Here is an 18935-nt window from a genome sequence, read left to right on the forward strand (position 1 = left end):
TAGTCACAACGTGCGCGTCTCTTGCCATCGGGTAGGCACAGTGAACGGAAACGTGGATTTTGACCGTCCGCTTCAATCTCACGGAGTTGCTTATGTGTCCCACAATGGATGCGGTATGTTTCCACAAATATGTTGTATTCGACAAATGATTGTCCTGGGCCCATTGCTAGGCCAGGAAATATTCTTGATGACTGGCCGCTGCGTCAAGTAGGGTTTGGTTTTATAGACGCCATCCTTCCAGTTCCAGACGACCATCCTCAGGCTTACTTCTTTAGTCGCGATGAATCTGCCCTCATCCAGCTCGGCTCGTCACCCGGAGGAGTTTTTTTGGTTGAATCCCCGGAGACCACTGTCAAGGACTGAGCGGCTCTTTCGTTCAGATATGTCTATCGAGCAGACACTGTGTTGTGGAACCCAGATAACGAATCTGAGACGTACTTCTTCTTCGGGAAACTCTACACATTTCTTGATGTTCGCTCCGCGTCAGGTGGTACCCAGGCCACGGGGCATATTGTTCATGATTGGGCTACCCTTCACATGATGGCCTTGATAGTCTTTTTGAGGCCATTTTACCTCATCCTAATATGGGGCTTATTTCTTCGTGAAGGAACATTATTTCCTGCTCAATGTTAGGGGCGGTCCGGCGAAAAGCACCCTGGTGGATGGCCCGAATAAGATCGTTGACCAATTTCCGACACTCCTCGATGCCGGCCTATACTCGCATTGAGTACACAATAGATCAGCTTCTGCTCCTGGCCAAAGCTCAAACATAGGTCTGTACGTAGACCTATTGGATGTCAGGTAAGTTCAGGGATTGAACGGCGTGAGGAGCAGGCCGTCTATGAAATTGTCCAGGGCGTGCTCCAGGAGGCTAAATGGGGACTTTGCAGGGCCTAGGGGAGAGATGGGACCATATCAGATATGCGCCCTCAGAAGGTGTATCAAGTCGAATTCTGCGCAATTCGGAAAGGAGTCGTTTGAAAACTATGATAATACTACACTGAGAGTATACACCGTTGACAAGGCTGTGACACGAACCTCATCGTGCGCTTCTTTGGATTGGCGTATAGCACAATGCGAAAGCAATACACACCGACTTGAATTGACTGCCAGGCGCGAGATATCAATGTACAAAAGCATGGTCAATGCCTAAGGGTATATTCCGAACCGTGATCTACATAACGTCACAATTCAAGAGCGTGAATCGCGCGAACGCCGGCGCCCATCAGGAGAACTGCCAAAGAAGATTATCGATATCAGCTTGATCACCCTTGATATCGCCGACATATATTTATCTTGACACTTTGCAGCAGCATTTTAACGCACGTGCATGAAATTCAGGGAGTCAAGGTTTCAGTAGCGTCCGAAACCCTTCTAGGGACAACCATCATGGTCTGACCAACTACCACTTTGTTACAGTCCCTTTTCCTTTTCTTGAACAATAAACGACCGTTATGAAGGTCAGGCTGCCCAAACAACCTTTTTCCCAATCAGAGCTCTTACCGACGCTGCAATCTACAGTTCGGCAAACAAATTCAGGCAGAACAGGTCCCTGGATGGTCAACATACTATCTGGACTACAAATTCCTCAAGAAGATCATTTCGTCCCTTACTGCTAATCGACCTGCCTCCGAAGCAGCTGCATTAGCCCTTGGTGTCCGCCCGGCCGATATCTTGAATCCTATTGCGCCGACTAGTGCCATCCCAGTCTCAGCCCAACTAGATACCTCAAATCTCGCTGAACCGATAACGCAAGATGAGCCAGAGGAACCACCTATATTGTCTGCTCTTCAACAAGACGACGATCGTGGTTCTGACTTCCAGGCGCACAAAGCCGCTTTCTTCTTCAAGTTGGAACGCGAACTGGAGAAGGTGTGTTTGTCACTAAAGTGTCTACTACATGAGGCTTAATGTCATCGGGTCATCTAAGATCAATACATTCTACCTGCAGAAAGAAGCAGAGCTCAAGCTCCGCTTGGAGACCCTACTCTCCAAGAGGCGTGCCGCAGCAATGCGCGGGCTCCCTGATACATCTGAGGAAACCACTGTAAACCATGTCGAGTGGAGTGCTGTTGAGGAGGGCTTCCGTCTCCTTGAAAGGGATCTTGGAAAACTCCAGGTACTTGATCACACGACTGTTATATGTAACCCGAACTAACTCCTTTCAGCAATTCATCGAAATGAACGCAACAGGGTTCAGGAAGATTTTGAAGAAATGGGACAAGAGGTCGCGGTCAACAACGAAGGAGCTCTACCTTGCCAGGCAGGTCGAAGTCCAGCCAGTCTTCAATAGGCAGGCAAGTGACGTAATCGCTTAGTATGAATTGTTCTAATGTATTTGACAGCTCATATCAGAGTTGTCCGACACTGTAGCATCCTGTCTCCTAGACATCACGGACCTATCTGCTAGCCTGAAGCTTGAAGGTCCGGCTGCCCATGATGTCGTGAGCTTCATCGAGAAAAATATGTACGCAGGACCGTTCCGTGATTTTGAGCATGATTTGCGAAAAGCCGTGGAGAACTCGGATGAAGCCTCTATCAAGGATCTTGTTCATCACTCAGATCTTCTTGGTATACAGAATGGTGGCAGAACCAATGTCACCCGCGTGCTGTGGAGGGTTATCGTCGATGCACCGCCTGAGTTAGCGGATTTAGTACTCGCCAGCATCACGGTCCCGTTCGACTTCGACTTCGTCGATGATATCAACGGGCGAACTTGTATCCACGAGGCAGCTGCAGCGGGGGCTCTTCGCCTCGTCAATATGTGCTTGGAGAAGTCATCACGGCCAGAGAAGCTTGATGTCTATGGTCGGTCTGCCATGCATTATGCGGCGATGCATGGGTACGCGCATGTCTGCAAGCGGCTTTTGGAAGCTTCCCTACCCCCACACGTTCTAGATGTGGATAACTGCAGCCCTCTGGTTTATGCCACCTTTCGAGGGGGTTCGGACTGTGTACAAGTGCTGCTTTGCGATCAGTGCATCTCGCCATCGTTCACTGCGCCGAACGACAATCTAGTTCCTTTGGCTTTGGCCAGTGAGCATGGACATTTGGAAATCGTGTCACTTCTTCTGAAAAGAGGGGCACGTTGCACGCCAAATAGCAATGGCGAATACCCTATACATCTTGCCGCACGGGAGGGTCATGGCGATGTCGTCAAGCTTCTCCTGGGCCACGGAGGTTGCGACACTCCAGACAAGTACCACGAGTGGACGCCCCTCTTTCACGCTGCGCGCCAGGGTCGCGCATCTTGCATTCGAGTTCTTCTGGAGGCTGGTGTTCGAATGGACTTGGCCGATGAAGTGGGACATCAGGCGGTTCATTATGCAGCCTGGTATGGGCATCGAGAGTCCGTAGAAATCCTTATCGAAGCTGCGGCGAGGGTACCCCACGCCACCGAAATCGTTAGCCTTGGCCCCAAGTCTCCCCTGAATAACGCAGAAATGCAATTGGATTCCGAGTTTGATCAAATTCCTTCCTTATCACTTCCTCCCCCGATCATGCCGCATCGCGTATACGGGCATAATTATTTGGACAGGAACTACCTGGTCGAAGTTACCGTCAACAATAATTTCTTCCAGGGCGCAGGTGTAACACTCCATCCTCGTCTGACCAGTTCTATCATTGCGCCCAATTTGTCCCTTCCATCTTCAAAGCCCCTGAAATTGGTAATTACCGCTGGTCCTGGTGTCAATGCTGCTCCATACAGCATCCTACTGCCTCAAATGGAAGACTGCGATGTGTTTGTCTTCCAATCCCCGTCACTGAAGGGGTTGAGCTTGGAATTTTCGATATACCCCAATTTCGGAACCAAAACGATCGGGCGTGCGATTGCGCATCCATCCGTTTTCCAAGGCAGAAATGGCGTATCAGATGTAACACTTCCTATCCTTGACACTCGTCTTCATAGTATCGGAGAAGTAGGCTTAACTTAACAGTTGATCTCGCTAGACGCTCAATTGACTATTCATTTTAGGTTACTGTCTCAATCAATGTCATAACGCCATTTCAAGGTGTCACTTTGGAAGTGGGCGGAGCGGTGGAAACCTACTGGAAATCAATGGCAATACCCAGAAGCACACCTTCCAATTCGCAGACATCATTGCCGTGGCAGCAATCTCCCAGCTCATTTGATTCTACGTATACGTCACCCTCGATACATTCGAACGCCGCCCCCCCGTTGCACACATTAACCTTATCATCTTTGATCGGGAATCACGTGCATATCACCGTGCAAGTTACCCGTGACCTGCACCCTGTAATATTCAGCGACTGTCTTCTTCCGGAAGCCTCTTTTGACCTTGGTGTTTCCGATATCACTCTGGAACAATTCCAGGCCTTGGCGAGTCGTTTGGAGCGCGATGATAAGTCGTTTAGAAAAGCTGTGTCTGTGCAAGAATGGTCCAGAATGCTATCACACTGTATGGTCACTCTTGCGGACGTCATGCAGGTTTGGGCTCAATCTTGTAACATCTGATCGTTTCTTTGAAAGAATTTGCTTTACAGGCTTTTCCTACGCACCTCGGCCTTACGTTAGAGTTGGCTTTGCCTTCCAGGCGTCGAGACCGCGGTTCCATCAGATACGAAGTGGACCTGAATGAAGCTGTCGATTGTGTGCTGCGCACGATCCGGCAGACTTCTTCGGCTTTAGGTGGAGCGTTTGCTCGCCGCCGCATTGCCTTCACTTCATTTTCGCCACAAGTCTGTGTAGCACTGAATTGGAAACAACCAAATTGTCAGTGCTTCCCCGACTCGCATCGTGGAATCAGATCTTATCTTACTGTATGACCAGATCCGGTGTTCTTTTCATCTCAATGCGGCCAAATTGACATGGGGCAACGAGCGTCGACGAGATACCATGCTGATGATATAAGTTCCGGATGTCATTATTGGTCATCCAGCGTAGCTGCTGGCGTCGACTTTGCAAAGCGAAATAACCTTTTGGGTGTTTTCTTCGATCCGAAATTATTGGTGAGATACCAACTACGTGGCGCCTAAGCTTCTCTCACCCTCCTGATGTAATTCAAGTTGCAGGTTCCATCGCTGATTCAAGGAATCAGGGACGCTGGCCTTGTAGTTGGTTTTTGCGACAGTCCGCTGGCCTCCGCTGAGCCACCGGAAGGTAAAAATGTGGACGCATACATTCATGATGGCATCGTAGTATACATGGACCACTCTACGAGCGATCAATTTTGATGCACAGCCATATCTAATTTCTATAGAGGTACATTAACAGCTCCACATGTGTAAGTAAACTCATTAGCATCGTTCGAAATGGCAGTCTATGAAGTATGCAAAATAGTTCATCTGGAAGAATGTATGGGTGAGAAGGGAAGAACATCGAGCGTCTACCGATTTAAACGGATGCTTCGTATAAAGTGGCATATGAACCGCCTTTTTTCAATAGGTCATCATGACTCCCGAACTCAGTTATTGTCTGCACACGATAAAGGGGCGTTAGGTCGTGAGACTCGCCACGCGGTGATTGACTTACACCATTTTCCATCATTGCGATTTTATCCGCCCGCCGGGCGGTTGACAGACGATGAGTGATGAAAATCACTGTTTTGATTTTTTCGCCTTGCGGGGAGCGAGAGACTTTGTCGATAGTGTCAAAAATGTGATTCTGAGCACAACCGTCCAATGATGACGTCTACCCACGGAAATGAGTAGTGAACAGTGTGGAAGGGATAACACACTCACAGGTTCATCGAACAGCAAAAGATCAACTTCTGGTCGATCTGCTCGCATGAATGCACGAGAAATTGCTATTCTCTGCCACTGAGAATACACTCAGTTCAACAAAATGTATGTATGGCAATAGGCGAACTTACCTCGCCACCAGACAAGCCATGCTGCAACCGCGAGGACATACCATGACATGAACCTGATGCTGGTGAGTACGGCATGAACTCAAAACCCGAGGCATCTAGCTTGGTTTTCATTCCGTTCGGCAATGCGCCCACAAATGCATCTGAACCACCGAGACGCATGGCACGCTCAATGGCCTCGGGCGACTGCATATTTTGAACACAGCCCAATCCAACGTTTTCTCTGACGGTTGAACTGTATTTAGAGAAACCCTGGAAAACGGTCGTAACATGCTGGTGGTAATCGCTCGGAGTTAACCGACGAATGTCCACACCGTTGACAAGGAGATCGCCCTGGTCGAAATCTATAATTCGCAGCAGCACCTTGGCAAGTGTGGATTTCCCTGGCCACCTTCTGATAAGTGCATGAAAATGAATGAAGTGTATGGCGAAACTTGCCCGAGCCATTGTACCCGACTATTGCAAGACTTTCACCAGCTTCTAGACTAAAGGTGACATCTTTTAGTGATGGCTCTTTGCTCCCTGGATACGTATATGATAGATGTCTGTTGCGGAAATAGGGGGTCAACAAACATGGAAAGACAGACAAATTCAAGTACCTTGCTTCAATTTTCATGCCATTGGTTAGATTAGGAAACATTTCTGCGTCTTCGCTCGGAGGTGTCAGTCGAGGTTCGATGTTCATGGCGGCGCAAAAGGCACCCATAAAAAATATTCCTTGGAATGCCATGCGAACCGTATTGACCAGGTTTCCAACAGTATAGACCACCGACTGAATGGAGCTCCGATACAACGCCAGTGATCCCAGTAACGCAGAAGAGGACTGAAACATCAGAAACATAGGAATCTACAAAAATATTTACACTTCTTGCGTGACCATGGAAAGAGTGACTACTCACATTCTGGAGGGCGAACAGCAGGTCGGATACATTTATCTGGTGCAGTATTTGTGACAATGTGGGCTGATTTCGTGGCGACAATTGCTCGTCATACATCATTGACTTGCGAGCATTTGCCCAGGAATGCAGTATCCATGGTCCAAGCCCAAAGAGCAGGACCTCCGGCCGATGTGTGTCATTATAGGCCAAATTTCGGAGCTTCTCCTGGCGTTCCGCAGTGCGAGCCTCCTTGCTTGTATAAGCCAGGTCAGGATGTGAAGGAGCGAGTCCGCAGCGGTTCAAGAAAAGGGGGAATAGAGCGGAAAGTAGGGATAGCAATAAAGCACCCATATGTGTAGAGCCACCTGTTAAGGCCAACAACACCCAAAGATACGATGCAAGCTCCGATATTTGCGCTAGAATCTGAACAAAGTCAAATGGCGAAAGTAGTCCAAACCCGCCCATGCCGTTAAATGATCTGACAAAGAGATCGGACTCTTGGAGACAGTCCCTCACGACAGGATCCGCGAGTGTCGGGATGTCGAGCCTCAAACGTTGTGCAATCTGCTGATATTCCACGAAAAAGCGCACTGAATCATGAACAACGGTCTCATTTGCGGAACTATTTTTATGTATGAAATTTTTTCCGCAGTCTGAAGATATGAGCTTACGCAAAGGAGTCGACCGCTGTTTCAACCGCTCTTCGGCATATTTCCGCGACCAGCAGCTTCAGTAGGCGCGACCAAGTGAAGCAACCAGACGAGATTAGATTTTGCAACTTTGGGACGAGGTTAGAAACACGAAAAGAAACATGCGAGGTTCACCAACCTCATCGACAATCATTGCTTGTGAATAGCCCCTGAATGCAGGAAACATGCCTCGAACCACGTTTATGATCATCATGAGGGTAGTGCGAACTGGATGCAGACTCCAAAGGACTCTGAACAAGTCAAAAACGCAGCCACGAGTGATTGTGACAGCCAATCTAATGTTTTCCTCGTTGAATTGACGATGTGCGCCGGGCATGAGGTAGGATCCTCTACGGCGAGGAATGACGCGAGAGGCCAGCCAGGCCTTGTGAATGCAGCGGCATGACGTTAAGGGCGTTTGCTTTGAGTGGAGGCGTACGCGATTGGCATTGTTGAATTGTGATGATGAGCATAGGCCGCGAGGCTTCAACCCTTGACACATTCTCAACGGTGAACACGGACGGTAAACCACGAAACCATTCCGGAAACAGCGCCCGGTTTATGAAGAGTCCCGGGTCACAGCTTTTCGGTGGTTCACGTCAAAGCTTTTTGTTCCGCTACAAGCAGTATGTCGTCTTACTTTGATGAGATCCGAGGTGATATTTCACCAGCGGTGCAAGACGAGTTTGGCAGACCTGTCCCGGGACATGGAGCTAGTGAGAAGAAAACAGAAGACACAAGGTTTATGAAACTTTAGGGACGATTTAGGAATGAAAGAGGGTGGCATAAATCATTGCGTGAGGATTCAGGAGGGCGAATAAGAATTCGTACACGACAATAAAGGAACATGACAGAACGCGAGTGAGTTGCCGCAGAATTGGCAAGGAAGATCCCCAACTACTTACTAGTAACGGCAAGCTCTAGAGGAGTATGGGACTCCCTCCGGTTTGCTCGAGCCTAGCTGCTGGCTAAACCAAGACCAAACACTTTTTTTTTTCTTTCCTTTCAAGTAGCCGCTTTTGGGTGACAACAAGGACCTAGAGAGTCTATACAGGACCCCGGCTTCTCCACGCCGCCCGTAAACCCGTGGCACTCTAGACATGGTCTATCCGTCGTATCATGATGGGTCGCCCGATGTGACGGTGATCATATCTCAATTGTAGGCTGAGGTTGGTTGACCGACGTTCATGACCGTTCAATACATGAATTGATGACTGCGAGAGGCTGCTGGGATGTCACACATTAAACTGACGGTCTACTGACGGTAACTATATTCAAGTATCCACTCATATGAAATCCAACACGTCTTCGACTATCGATTCGATGCTCAAATTTCTCATGCATAATCGACGTGGCGACTTCGACCCACCAGTGAACGCTGGACAACTGCAAATGCACCTGCCGCGCCCATGATGACGATGCTACAACTCCCGCATAGCCTGCAGCTACCATCATCATCTCTGGGGAAATACATCCCAGTTGTGCCACGTCTTCATATCACCGTACGTGTTTATTTAATTGCTCTCAGCGACTCGCAGCTAGGTATCGCAAGGCGCAATATCTATGACATATAGTTATATCCGCTATTAGCGCTCGGACTATGTTATCCACTTATCATGCAGTGCTCTCAGGGTTGCTATCTTGGTCAAGCGCCTGCACAAAAAGAACACTTATCGGCAGCGGTTTGATCAAGGTACCCGACATGACAGCACGTTCGCTGCCAGTGTCTCTTTGTTGACTAGCATACGAGTCTTTATTCAGGTGATTTGCTTTATTTCTCTATCTTCTTGATCCTAACTCGTCGCTCTCTTACTGGCGTATCTAGACAGACCTGCGCTTCTTCCGGGACCGCTTGTGCGCTGATTTGTGATGTCAGTTTCTCGTACTGCCACCGTCCAGGAGCTTCCCACCGGTATGTCAACATAAAATCAATGTTTTACGGACTTACATACAGAACGTCGAAAAGCCCGCGGCGGCCTGTTGATTTGCTGAAGTACCAGATTGGGTTTTATTTTCTCTGGACGCGGCATCGTTGAATGTCGAGGTACACCTAGGTACACTGGCCACAAGGGCCATCATGTGACCGTTTTGCCTTGATCACAATTTGAATCTGCACCCTCCCCATGATCCTAACTTGTCATCCGGATTTGTGTAGCATCAATCTTTAGTTAGATCATTGACCGCTTTCAAACATGTCCGAAACACTTTGCCCCTCATGGCGCCTGCCTGCCCGAGCCTTTGCGTCGGAACCAAATGTGCGGACATGTGTCACAGGCAGCAGCCGGGGTCCTGTGACAGCGTTCGCCGCCAAATTTGCCGGGCGCGTTCGCACTCTCAGAAAATCTGGGAGCAACGGCCCAGTCCAACGTCTCGCTAAGCGATAAGGATCCAAAGATCCACTTGTATTTTTTATCTTCTTGACGTCGAGCAGGCCTCTGGACAACCCTTTCGGTTAAAATGACATCTCACGTCGAGCTCTTGTCAAGTGGTTTACGACAACTAGAACTCCAACAGTCTGATGCGGATCCTGTCCAGGACGGGGACCCACGACCTACGAATGACCCTACTCCAGATACCGAACCTACCTTGGCATCTTCATCAGCCAATGCGTCACGTCCCAATTGGCGTCAAGCACCAGAGGGGTATGGCTTTCGACCTGCTTCGGGTATGTCGACACCTCTCACCTTGGCCTCTAACCCTATCGAGAGAGGCAGCCCACTTCTTGACCCCCATGGTCTTGGATGGCCCGGTACGGCTCAATCAGACTCGAATGACATCTGAATGATACTCATTTTTCTGACAGCAAAATCCACCGTGTCTCGGCTGCATGAGACCACAACAGAGCGCACCGCGCGTGAGACAATGATGGTCTCTGCGGTACGGACTATCCTTGAATGTATTGGAGAAGACCCCAACCGGGAAGGCTTGTTGAAGACGCCGGAGAGGTACGCTCAAGCCATTATGTGGATGACTCGGGGATACGAAGAGCGATTAGCAGGTGAGGCTCAGCTTATCTTTGATGTAATCCCGTCGTTTTCATTATCTCATTTCCGCCTTCATAGATGTAATCAACGATGCTGTGTTCGCAGAAGACCACGATGAAATGGTTCTAGTTCGTGAAATCGATATTTCCAGCCTTTGTGAACATCATTTGGTCCCTTTTACAGGAAAAGTATGTGGCCTCCGAGATTACGCGTGCCACTGACATTCATCAATCACACTCGGAATTATCCATAGGTCGCTATCGCGTACATCCCAAATCAGCTAGTGCTTGGACTTTCCAAGCTTGCGCGCATTGCCGAAACTTTCAGTCGTCGTCTGCAGGTTCAAGAGCGGTTGACTAAACAGATTGCTATCGCCGTTCAGGAGGCAATTAAGCCCCGCGGAGTCGCAGTCGTTATGGAAGCAACGTAAGTGTTTACGACGCCTGACAGTCTTATCCTTACAGTTTCGGTTCTATCTAGCCATATGTGCATGACCATGCGTGGTGTACAGAAACCGGGTTCCATCACCGTCACTTCCTGCATGCTGGGCTGTTTCCGAACTCAGCAAAAGACTCGAGAGGAATTCCTTACCTTGATTAAAAGATGACCACAGTTATTTGCTACCTAACGCGCGATTCAACTCGTAATATTATCGATTCAACTCGGAGTCACTCATTCATCTCAGCTATATACCCATTTAATAATCCATGACTTGCGTAGAATGGAGCATCATCAGCCATTGGTGTACTATGTAATGTAACGATATATACTGCAGAACTCAAGTAGCAATGTAAACTGGAGTGAAGTCACATCGCGCTAACGTGTTGATCGAGACTTATCCCCAGCTTGTGGATCTATAGGCAAGGTCCTTTTGGCTAAACCGTGAGCCTGGAGGGCATGGGGGTTGTACCGATTGCGATTGATTCGTGGTCGTTTGGGGGGCTGTAACGAGAGTTCTCCTGCAGCTGAGATGGTGGCTTCACCGACATCTTTATCGCGATCTTCATTAGAGTGAGTTATGATTACGTTGAATCCAAGATGATCGCATACCTGCTAGAGTTCGTTTCCTGTTATCGCGGTCATCGTCCTTATGTGGAACTTCAGAGCGGTATGGTGCCTGCGGAGCTGTGCGGGGAGGCTCTTTGTCGCCGATGCGCGAACGTAAACTTGGAGCCACATCCTGGTTCAGCCCGCCGCTGGTGGAGGCCGGGAACGTGTGTGAGCCGTGGTCACGCTGACTCTTCCAATCCCCACCACTCCGGCTAGTAGGAATATCAGGTTTAGCTCTAGACGCATCCCCAGATGCCATCGCCCGTGGTGCAGAGGGTGTACTAGGAGGTAAATTTTTAGGACCTTCTGGTAATCGCTTCTCGCCAGGCTAAGGCCGCATCGTGAGCAACATGATGGTGGAAAGTACGAAAGCGACGTACTCGGTCAGATATAGGGTGGCGTACTTCAGCTTCAGGTGCTTCTCGCTCCCGACGCCGATCAGATTCTCGAAGTCGGTCGTGACTCTCTTTCTCTGACCTGCGGGTGCGATCTTCACGGTGTCCCTCCTTACGGGAGCTCCTCTTGGTATTACGGTCAGCCTACAAAAAGGTAAGCACTTGCGTAACAATGACCAGGGTGAGGTTAATAGTACCTCGTCGTCAGTAGGACGCCTCCTCTTTCCGAGTCCATCATCGCCCACTTGTGTTCGGCTACTGTGCCTTGTGGGATCAGGACGAGTGGGCAAATTACGAGTGTCCAGGGCAGTGGCAACTGCTGTGGAAGTAGGACCACGGCCAGAAGTCTCGCGATCTTTCCTTGAATCTCTGTCACGATCCTTCTCATCTCGGCGGTGACGGTCACGATCACGGTCGCGATCTCTATCACGCTCTCTGTCTCGGTCACGACGATCGCGGTCTTTGTCCTTATCCTTGTCCTTGTCTCTATCTCTCTCCCTGTCTCTCTCCCTGTCCCGATCCCGCTCCTTCTCTCTGTCTCTGTCGCGGTCCCTTTCAGCATGTCTGTCCCGGCGAGAGTCTCTGTCTCTTTCACTCTCTCTGTCTCGATCACTGTCTCGAGTAGATGTTCGCTCTCGGGTGCCTCTATCACTTCGGGGGTGCGTGGCAGCGTCTTTACGTCCAGTTGGTGCACGAGGCTCCAGCCGAGCCTCACGATCAGATGGCCTATCATCAGGACGATCGCCATCGCCACTTCCACGGTCAGAACGTCGACCGCTAGCGCGGCTCTCCATGCTGTGAGTTCTTGTACCAGGACGAGGTGGAGGAGAAGGAGTACGGCGACGAGGATTTGGGGACGGTGCACCAGAACCAGGTTGAGATCGCTTATCATCGGCCCGATCTGGTGGGCGATTGCCAATACTCTGTTTGGCAGTTTCGCGCAGCTCTTGCGCCGAGAGTGTCTGGCTTGGAGCAGATGGCGGTGGCATAGCCTCACTTGAGGACGGTTGTGTTTGCTTTTCATCAGATCTAGGACGTGGTGAGTGTGGGGATTCCCATGTATTCGGGGCAGAACTCGATGACGGTGGCCGCTGAAGTCTGGATGCATCCTTAGCCATGGTGGCCGGAGTTGACGGAAGGGCATTTTGGGAGGAACCTTGATGAAGACGAGGGGTAGGGCGAAGAATATGATCGGGGATGGAAACATGTGTCGATTTCTGTTCATTCAGAGGCGTGTCAACGTCCATCGAGTCGGACTTTGCAACACCCTTGGCATCACCATCAGGAGCTGGGGATTCACTACCCTTCTCGGGCCGTATTCGTCTCACTTTCTCTGGCCGTGGGATGCTACGCATGCGATGAGCAACCAGTACGATAGGATGAAAATCTGTACATGCCTGTCAATGGCTAACCTGGTAGACGTTGCTGGTGTGGTGGGTCGATCAACGACAGCTTGTGAAGCCGCTCCATTCGCACGAAGTAAGGTGGGGACTGGAGTGCTAGTTCGATCTGCTACAGGTGTTGCAGCACCATTGAGGGGAATGGGAGTGCGAGCTTGTTTCTCAGGAAGAATACCCGCTGAATTCGCTGGCTTTGGCGACATAGGATCTCCATTAGACTATTTAGAACGAAGGTTAAAAAGGTTTTCTTTGCAAACAGTTCAATGGTACCTTGGCTGCAAGTGACTTTGGAACTGCCCAGAATGGCTCTCGCTTCTTCAGACTCGCAGAATAACTATTGACCATGAGTATGATTCCAGACAGCTGAAGCAGCAGACTTACGCTCGGCCTAGAATCTTGAGGTCACCGCGTTCTTCCTTTTCCAGGAACTTCTCCATTACGGAGTCGATGGCAGGTCCAGCGTCACCCACAGCAGCGAGAGGGAATACGGGAAGGATCTCTTTCAACACAATGATAGCGTTGTAGACGTGCATGAATTCCGTTGTCTCAATGCAGCTCAAAAGACTCTGTTAAGGGGATAAGATGTCAGCTTGATCATCAGAAGACTACCAGAAACATACCCGTCCCAACTTTCGATGCCATTTACGGAGAATCTGCTTGAACCCGGTCCATGACAGAAGGTCGTCCGCGACAATACTTCCATGGTCTTTACTTGACCACCTATGCTGGAAACCCGGAAGCAGAATAGTCTTTCCGCCAACTTTCGTGCGATTCTCCATCAAAAAGAGCTGCTCATCCTGAGCCCACTTCCAGAGATCCGTCAATATGCCTAGTAAAAAACGCCCTAACAACTTCTGTTAAAGGTAGTCATGAGTAAGAGATGTAGACGGCTTACCATAGTTCTTGGCTTCGTATTCGCTGCAGGAAAAGACAACCGCCTTCACGTGATCCCCAAGCAACTAACAACACTGTAAGAATGCGGTAGATTGCAGAGCGAAACGGATGTTACCTTGTCATACACCACGAGAGTAGGGAACCCTGGAGTCCCTTGTGTATGCATAACTTTGATGAATTGTGCACAGAAGTCTGAATCCATAGGCGACAGGAGGCATCGTGGTTGAATGCAGTGCTCGATGATTGCAGAAGCAAGGACCGATGAGCGATGCTCGGCTAGAATGATGTCAGGAATTGAGATAGATGTGACTGAAGGAGCCTTACTGTGGGCGAACCAATGATGCTTTTCTCGGGCCAGTCGTTTCATCGTGAACACTCTCGAGGCAGTTTGTTCTTTGAACTCCTGAGCAAGAGTATTCACAAAAGCATTGTATCTGTCCCGTTTGGCCCGATGGGAGCCAGCCGATAGCCTTTTCGTTCTGTCAGCAGAACGGTCAGCCGCAATATACTTGGAGTCCTCTTGACGACTCAGTGTCCGTAAAGCGGCACACTCCTCATCATACCGGGCGGCCGGTGGTGCCAGATCATACATGGAAAGTTGCCAGAAAGTCAAGTAAAAACCGGGCCTGCAAAGTCTTGAATATCGCAAGTTTTTCGTGAAAAGAATAACTTACCCAATGACATCAAGAGCACTGTTCTTAGCAATCTGCTTAACGTCGTCGAAAAGAGCTTCTAGATCCGGTATCCACGGGCTCTGCAAAGAGAAGCTTGAAAACAGTATTCTCCTTTTGTCAAATGCGCCTTACCTCGGAAGGAGCTGGAGTCGCCGATGTAGTCGCTTCAACATCCATAGCTGCATCTTCTGGTACACCGTCGGCTGATGGCTTCTGATCGCCAGTATCTCGTGGAGTGTTAGCTCCATTTACTCCAGTAGGCGAATCCACCCTAGGGGTCGCGGCAGAAGGCTCGCGCTTTGCCGCAGAGAGACGTGCTTTCAACCGCTTTTCCGCTTCCTCATTGGCAAGTCGTTCCTTCTCCTGGGCAGCGCTCTGCAACAATGCTCAGTTGTGTGTCACAAAAACGATTGCATTGTCTCACCAGTATCGTAGCATTCAACATAGGGCGTATAATTTGCATGCAAATAGGAGGTGCTATCCCATACAACTCCCCTAGATCTGCAAGGCTAGGCAGGATCCTCGTTGCATAGTCCTTGGGCGAGATTACAGCTGGTGAGGTAAGCAGATCCAAATATTGCAGCAGGACACCGTGAGTCTACAGCGACGATGAGTGCAAGTATAGCATATGGGATGAGGTAGCTTACGGTATCAAACAGACTGGCGAGTGACTTCAAGTGAGCATCAGGGGCTTTGAAAACACAGGACTGCCTCTGCTGTGCAACTTGGATAAGGAGAGCTAGTGCTAGATTCGTCTCTAACATGGTTTTCCCGAGCCGTTGTGGACCTTTGAGGACAGCGTCACCTGGGTCGAGGCGTGCGCCACGAGTCGTTGAGGCGACGGCTTCAATTCTCAGAGCAGGGCCTCCAGCCATCGCGGCGATCTGCGGGTCCGAAAGGCTCGGAAGAGGTTCAATCCCTGCCATCTTCCAAATCAACTCCCGAAGTACAACAATCTCCGTTGTCTGGCCATTATACAACTGGTGAACCACGTATTTCAGCAAGGGCGATAGGTCAGCGCTGTACCGCCGGAAAAGCATGCCAGTAAAGGATGCCAAACCTAAAATAAGTGCTAAGGACAGTAAAGACAAAGAAACAGATAGAACAAACTTTGAAGCCAGTCGGAAGTGTTGACTCCGTCGTCCTTGACACGGTTCTTATTGGGATTTGATAGAGCCTCAAGAATGACGTACACAAGTACATCGAATCCCATATTGGTGACATACCGCAATGCTTGTATGACGACGTTGGCAAGATTGTCGTATGCCATGATCTGGTTGACGGCGTTCGTGAAAAAGATACAAGGATTCGAATGAGCCAGTTTCGCCACTGTTCCAGATAGCGTCTCGATTGTATTATGCGATAGACGTCGCAAAATCCCTTTGCTTTCACGGTCGGCTTGCACTTGTCGAATACGAAGCTCAGGGTGGGAGATGTAGCTGGATTTCCATTCCCCGTATAATCTCCATCTTGCAGTCGTCTCGTACTGCCGAATGACGTTCCATATGTCAACAGTGCAAACTGCGTTGCCTCGAATGAGAGGGAGCGCAGGAAGGAAGTATAACCGAAGGAGCTTGAACCAGAATTGCCGGACGGGATGACTCGCGTCAGGTTCACCTAACGGTTTTCTGGAAACTGGATCCAATGGAATCTGAGATCGATTGAGTTAAGATCGGTTAGACGAGCAAACGAGTAACTTACAGTGGATAACAATTGTGAGCGTCCCAGCCTCGTGATCTTCGTGACGAACAAGGCGTCACGCGAAACGTGCAGCCCAATGAAACTCATCAAAGGCTCGATCACGTTTACCATGTCCTCAAAAGAAGTGCAAAGTGGGATGCGCTGGGTCCAATCGGGAAAGAAAAAAACGAAATCGACTGACGCAGTACTAGGAGGAGTGGGGGCTATTAACGATAGCTGATATTTACGAATTGGAACTGCCAGTGTTCCAGTAGCACTGAAACGTGCACGAGGTTGCGTAAAACTTGGATTGCGTTCCTTGAGGACGAATGTTGCATCATACAGAGGAGCAATGGAATACTTCAGAACCCTTAACATCAGGTCTGCCAAGTCGGAGTGAGCGTCAACAAGCCAAGGAATCCTCGTCAAAACCGCGATGGCCGGGCGTAGAGCTCCCACAGAGAGAAGGCCATTGACTAGTCCAGCGACTTGGTTGGGAGATTTGAACTCAAGGCTCTTTTTCACTTCCGTAGGTTCCACACGAGGCTGCGAGCTGGAGCTGGAAGACTCCAAAGGAGCTGCCATGGCGAGCTGACTGATCTTGGCATCAGAAATGCGCTGCTGGACCTGGGCAAGATAGTCCTTGTGGTATGTTTCAATATCCGCGTCCCTTGGAGTAAGCTGCTGCGTTGTCAGGAGGTCAATAGCCATTTGACAGAAATGTCCTCACATGAGGGTAAAGATCTTCTACAGTAATAAAACCCTCTCTGATCAAGATGGCAGCAGTTAGATAGAGGTTCCTCGGGGGTGGTTCATGGGCCTCTGGGGACTATATGACGAGTGAATTGCAAGCATCGTTTCACCTCGAAAAAGACTGACCTGATAATGGGAGAATTTGAAACCTAGCACCTGTGCTAGCACTCGAGACTCGGTGCCACTATCATTTTCTAATGGTGGTGTCGACTGATCGCTAGCATTTGCTTCGGTGATTTTCAATACTTCGTCCAGGCTCTTATCCCCCAACAGTTCAGTAACGGGATCAACAGCCATGCGGGTAGCAGTGGACATTGCGGGACGTCTATACAGTCCAGTCCATGGAGAAAACGAAAGCAACGCCAAGAAAAATGTGTAGTGGGTTGCCACGTTGACCGACAATACATCCAAGATGATGTCCAAAGCGCGATTTGGGTCGAGGTCGAAATACCCAATGAGGCTGATGACCTTTTCCCAAACTTGGCGCGCACGGTCTTCGATAGAGGCATAGCTTTCCACCGGCCTAGCATCAGCATGTGAGTGCGCAGGACCCAAGGAACTCGTAAGCTCCACCGAAAGTTTGCTGTAGCCTTCGGACTGTTCACGTAGAAGGTTGAACTTGTTCTGCTTGTAGCTACGTGTTCGAGAATCAGAGAACATTAATGATTTAACGTTTACGTTCGACTCACAAGAGCCCAGTGCGAGTTCGTATTTCTTTCTTGTCAAACGACATTCTATCCGAAACTAGACCGGCACTAGCAAGCAAAGACAAGTCAAGGCGCTCTCGACATACAGCGAGATCAACAATGCCAGTGAACTATTTGCGGATAAATTCAGAATGCTGTGAAGTTGTGTAATGGTACTTACCAGGAGTCTTTTGACGAGCTCGCTTAAGGTATCCTTGTCTTGTTCAACAAGATACCTCAGTCGGGATGCCTTTACTGCACCATCTGTAGTGTCTTTCTTCGTGGTGTCCTTTACTTGATAACCTCCAGAAGCTTGCTCAGAGCCCACTAAAGCAGACTTCGCGTCTGCCAAGAACTCGTCCAGCTGAGCATCTGTAGACCACAGGACATCCACAAGAATCTCTCCGAATACAGCATTATGCACGGGTGGACCCGCACGTGCCGAGGAGGAGGACGGAAGTGCAAGGAGGACCGACTGGATAAAGGCTACGAGAGCCTGCGCGTTTAAGGAATGCTTAGGCTGCCAAGTTGTGAGAGCGGACAAAAGAAGGGCGTGATAAGCTGTCGTCAGAGCCTCTGCGCAAATAGGGTCGGAAGGATTTGAGTGAGGTGAAATGAGGAAATTTCGACTTGTGAATCGAGGGTCAGGTTGGGCGCCACAAAAATAAGCAGACAGCTACGCACAGTTCGGACTCTCCCTCTGTGCTCCAATTAGCAATCCAACTTTCGACCTTTGTAACAACATCCATGGCCCAGAGTGTCGAACTGGGTATGGGAAGGAACAACACGGTACAAGACCACCTTAGACTGCACAAGAGCCATTATGGTACTGTTGATGGTTGTTGTGGTCTATTGGTCAACACCTTGGGATTCAAACAATCGACAGCTACGACGACTCATGATTACGTTTATTGATCAAGGTTATGCATTGCCATTCAATTTTCATTACGATGCTGTGTTGCCTGTGCATGGTGAACAACAATGCGGGAGTTTTTAGTTGCATCGTCAGTCTACAAGAGTG

The 18935-nt window shown here is 49.5% G+C and overlaps 5 protein-coding genes across 5 annotated transcripts; 3 read left to right on the forward strand and 2 right to left on the reverse strand.

The window, feature by feature from the left end:
* Window positions 1–105: 105 nt before the first annotated feature.
* On the forward strand, window positions 106–363 carry DEU56DRAFT_730223 (uncharacterized protein; the record flags this gene model as incomplete). The annotated part of the gene is made up of 1 exon (XM_041348153.1): window positions 106–363. A coding segment is annotated over one exon (258 nt), but the record flags the coding sequence as incomplete, so codon positions are not given.
* Window positions 364–1167: 804 nt separating this feature from the next.
* DEU56DRAFT_784040 (uncharacterized protein) lies at window positions 1168–5296 on the forward strand. The gene is made up of 9 exons (XM_041352191.1): window positions 1168–1460; window positions 1522–1872; window positions 1931–2119; window positions 2169–2297; window positions 2346–3920; window positions 3977–4450; window positions 4507–4735; window positions 4793–4971; window positions 5029–5296. The coding sequence occupies exons 1-9, from the start codon at window positions 1455–1457 to the stop codon at window positions 5194–5196; spliced, it is 3300 nt and encodes a 1099-aa protein (XP_041212055.1). The 5' UTR covers window positions 1168–1454; the 3' UTR covers window positions 5197–5296.
* DEU56DRAFT_784049 (P-loop containing nucleoside triphosphate hydrolase protein) lies at window positions 5297–8383 on the reverse strand. Its single transcript, XM_041352192.1, has 10 exons — window positions 8304–8383; window positions 7538–8149; window positions 7381–7487; window positions 6731–7331; window positions 6431–6678; window positions 6270–6376; window positions 5835–6214; window positions 5704–5781; window positions 5495–5653; window positions 5297–5437 (listed from the first exon to the last, which is right to left on the reverse strand). Exons 2-10 carry the CDS (start codon window positions 7898–7900, stop codon window positions 5357–5359), a joined length of 2124 nt encoding a protein of 707 aa, XP_041212056.1. The 5' UTR covers window positions 7901–8149; window positions 8304–8383; the 3' UTR covers window positions 5297–5356.
* A 1160-nt stretch (window positions 8384–9543) lies between these two features.
* Window positions 9544–11205, forward strand: DEU56DRAFT_109573 (uncharacterized protein). The gene is made up of 5 exons (XM_041344593.1): window positions 9544–10147; window positions 10202–10396; window positions 10461–10570; window positions 10636–10808; window positions 10863–11205. Exons 1-5 carry the CDS (start codon window positions 9856–9858, stop codon window positions 10987–10989), a joined length of 897 nt encoding a protein of 298 aa, XP_041212057.1. The 5' UTR covers window positions 9544–9855; the 3' UTR covers window positions 10990–11205.
* Window positions 11199–18663, reverse strand: DEU56DRAFT_909428 (transcription factor/nuclear export subunit protein 2-domain-containing protein; the record flags this gene model as incomplete). Its single annotated transcript, XM_041357102.1, has 22 exons — window positions 11199–11383; window positions 11433–11760; window positions 11813–11971; window positions 12025–13174; window positions 13240–13445; window positions 13498–13561; window positions 13609–13793; window positions 13848–14071; window positions 14123–14186; window positions 14237–14397; window positions 14446–14747; window positions 14796–14875; window positions 14928–15170; window positions 15220–15393; window positions 15443–15855; window positions 15906–16446; window positions 16497–17156; window positions 17206–17304; window positions 17355–17862; window positions 17918–18045; window positions 18096–18543; window positions 18599–18663. 22 exons carry the CDS (start codon window positions 18661–18663, stop codon window positions 11199–11201), a joined length of 6387 nt encoding a protein of 2128 aa, XP_041212058.1.
* Window positions 18664–18935: the final 272 nt, after the last annotated feature.

This window comes from Suillus clintonianus (genome assembly GCF_016758775.1).
Source record: "Suillus clintonianus strain FC179 chromosome Unknown DEU56scaffold_13, whole genome shotgun sequence".
Taxonomy (NCBI): Eukaryota; Fungi; Basidiomycota; class Agaricomycetes; order Boletales; family Suillaceae; genus Suillus; species Suillus clintonianus.

Excerpts from the sequence above, each read along its gene's own strand:
- DEU56DRAFT_784040 (XM_041352191.1), top strand. Across the intron at positions 4,736-4,792 it reads GAATTGGAAACAACCAAATT|ATCCGGTGTTCTTTTCATCT; the intron begins GTCAGTGCTTCC and ends CTGTATGACCAG. Across the intron at positions 4,972-5,028 it reads TCTTCGATCCGAAATTATTG|TTGCAGGTTCCATCGCTGAT; the intron begins GTGAGATACCAA and ends ATGTAATTCAAG.
- DEU56DRAFT_784049 (XM_041352192.1), bottom strand. The coding sequence starts at position 7,900 with ATGTGTCAAGGGTTGAAGCCTCGCGGCCTATGCTCATCATCACAATTC. Across the intron at positions 7,488-7,537 it reads AAGCAATGATTGTCGATGAG|TTGCAAAATCTAATCTCGTC; the intron begins GTTGGTGAACCT and ends CTCGTCCCAAAG. Across the intron at positions 6,377-6,430 it reads GGCATGAAAATTGAAGCAAG|ACATCTATCATATACGTATC; the intron begins GTACTTGAATTT and ends TTTCCGCAACAG.
- DEU56DRAFT_109573 (XM_041344593.1), top strand. The coding sequence starts at position 9,856 with ATGACATCTCACGTCGAGCTCTTGTCAAGTGGTTTACGACAACTAGAA. Across the intron at positions 10,571-10,635 it reads TGGTCCCTTTTACAGGAAAA|GTCGCTATCGCGTACATCCC; the intron begins GTATGTGGCCTC and ends AATTATCCATAG. Across the intron at positions 10,809-10,862 it reads GCAGTCGTTATGGAAGCAAC|CCATATGTGCATGACCATGC; the intron begins GTAAGTGTTTAC and ends GGTTCTATCTAG.